Below are 1,687 nucleotides of genomic sequence, written 5' to 3'. Positions count from 1 at the left end.
GTCTGTTTGCTGAGGGGAGATGGAAACGAAAGCACAAGCTACAAAACTTGTTTCAGCCCAAGATGACAGTGGTGGTAATATTAAGAATATAACAAAAGATATTAAAGGCTGGCCTCTAACGCTTAATACTTTTTAAAAGACCTGTTGGCCACGAACATTGAATGAAGAAATTTTTCTGATCCTCATTCTGTGGCTCCATTAGATGTGATTCACTCCTTTCCAGTATGAAGGAGTGCACTCTTATTTGGCTAAGAATTTATTTCCCCTCAAGCAAGTTACTTTATCTGTAGGGTGTGACAGCATCGTAGTTCCATATTCACCTCAAGGTGAACAGTTTGAAACCAAGAGCCGAGCATCAAGAAAAGACGAGATTTATTACTCTTGTAGAATTACACTTTGGGAAATCCTCAGGGACAGTCCCACAGGCTCGATGGGCCCGAATCCACTCAATGGCAGTGAGTCTGAGTTTTTATCTTCATGCTATTCTTGTCCCTTCTGTGCCCAGACCAAGTTCCTCATTTTTACCTCATTCGTCTAGAATCTAGATCGGAATGTACAGATTGAGTTTCCCAGGATCTGTAACAAACCTCATGATTTAAAAATATAAAAACCCTCATGATTTAAACAGTACTGTGAGTTTTTCTCCCTTGACATTACAAAAGCACACGTACGAGCAACTTCCAGTTTTTAAAAGTACCTAATATATTTGGAGGCAGAAAAAGGTATAAAATTGGTTGCTTAGGTTAGAAAAAGCTCTGATTGGTTGAAATAGACTATGGAAATGGCCAATGGAAGAGTAGCTCCAATACCCTTGGTGTATTACAGTCCTCAAGGAATTAGCGAATCTACAGTTGAGACACTACGTAATCATTTGCATAACAGGGACTACAAAAAAGGTTTTTGCTCCTCAGACCTCATTTCCTTGTCTGAGGAACTCAATTCCTACCATGCCTGAGCAATCCAAGTCGGCGCTCGCCCCGAAGAAGGGCTCCAAGAAGGCGGTGACCAAGGCACAGGAGTACGGCAAGAAGCGCAAGCGCAGCCGCAAAGAGAGCTATTCCATCTACGTGTATAAGGTGCTGAAGCGGGTCCACCCCGACACGGGCATCTCGTCCAAGGCCATGGGCATCATGAACTCGTTCGTCAACGACATCTTCGAGCGCATCGCCGGCGAGGCGTCCCGCCTGGCGCATTACAACAAGCGCTCGACCATCACGTCCCGGGAGATCCAGACGGCCGTGCGCCTGCTGCTGCCCGGGGAGCTGGCCAAGCACGCCGTGTCCGAGGGCACCAAGGCCGTCACCAAGTACACTAGCTCCAAGTAAACTTCACTACGGTGCGTGACAATACTAGAGACCCAAAGGCTCTTCTCAGAGCCATCCACTTTATCAACTTAAAGAGTTGTGACTTGTATCGTTTTTGTAATAGGCAGGTTTTGCTTCACTTTCCAACTTGGGAATTTGGTTTGCTGCTTGTGTTAACTTAACTTGACAGCAGATGGAAGCCAAGCTTTCTATTGCAGCCTCAGGGAGGGAAGGGTGCACCTTTATTTCACTATGGAGTCGCTAAGAGTCAGGCTGAGACAGGTTAAAAAGGAGCACACTGAACCCACCTTTTGCACTGGCTCTAGAGCAATACTAGTTCATAGACCTTGTATTGTTTTGCGTAGTTAAGTTTGATTTTCTCT

At 45.3% G+C, this 1,687-nt stretch overlaps 3 protein-coding genes across 3 annotated transcripts in view; all 3 read left to right on the top strand.

Annotated features, from left to right (window-relative positions):
* Positions 1–1,687, top strand: part of LOC101640403 (histone H2B type 1-N-like) — a 91,029-nt gene that overhangs the window by 15,515 nt on the left and 73,827 nt on the right. The gene's annotated exons all lie outside the window — the stretch shown is intronic.
* Positions 1–1,687, top strand: part of LOC101637994 (histone H3) — a 145,646-nt gene that overhangs the window by 112,102 nt on the left and 31,857 nt on the right. The gene's annotated exons all lie outside the window — the stretch shown is intronic.
* LOC115871466 (histone H2B type 1-B-like) lies at positions 948–1,325 on the top strand. Its single transcript, XM_030887188.1, has one exon. The coding sequence runs from the start codon at positions 948–950 to the stop codon at positions 1,323–1,325; it is 378 nt and encodes a 125-aa protein (XP_030743048.1).

The sequence above is a fragment of the Echinops telfairi genome, unplaced genomic scaffold (assembly GCF_000313985.2).
Source record: "Echinops telfairi isolate 266 unplaced genomic scaffold, ASM31398v2 ScPeMD7_5868;HRSCAF=6743_0, whole genome shotgun sequence".
NCBI classification, from domain to species: Eukaryota; Metazoa; Chordata; class Mammalia; order Afrosoricida; family Tenrecidae; genus Echinops; species Echinops telfairi.
The sequence above is the reverse complement of the archived record's forward strand: the minus strand, read 5'-3'. Positions and strand labels throughout refer to the sequence as shown.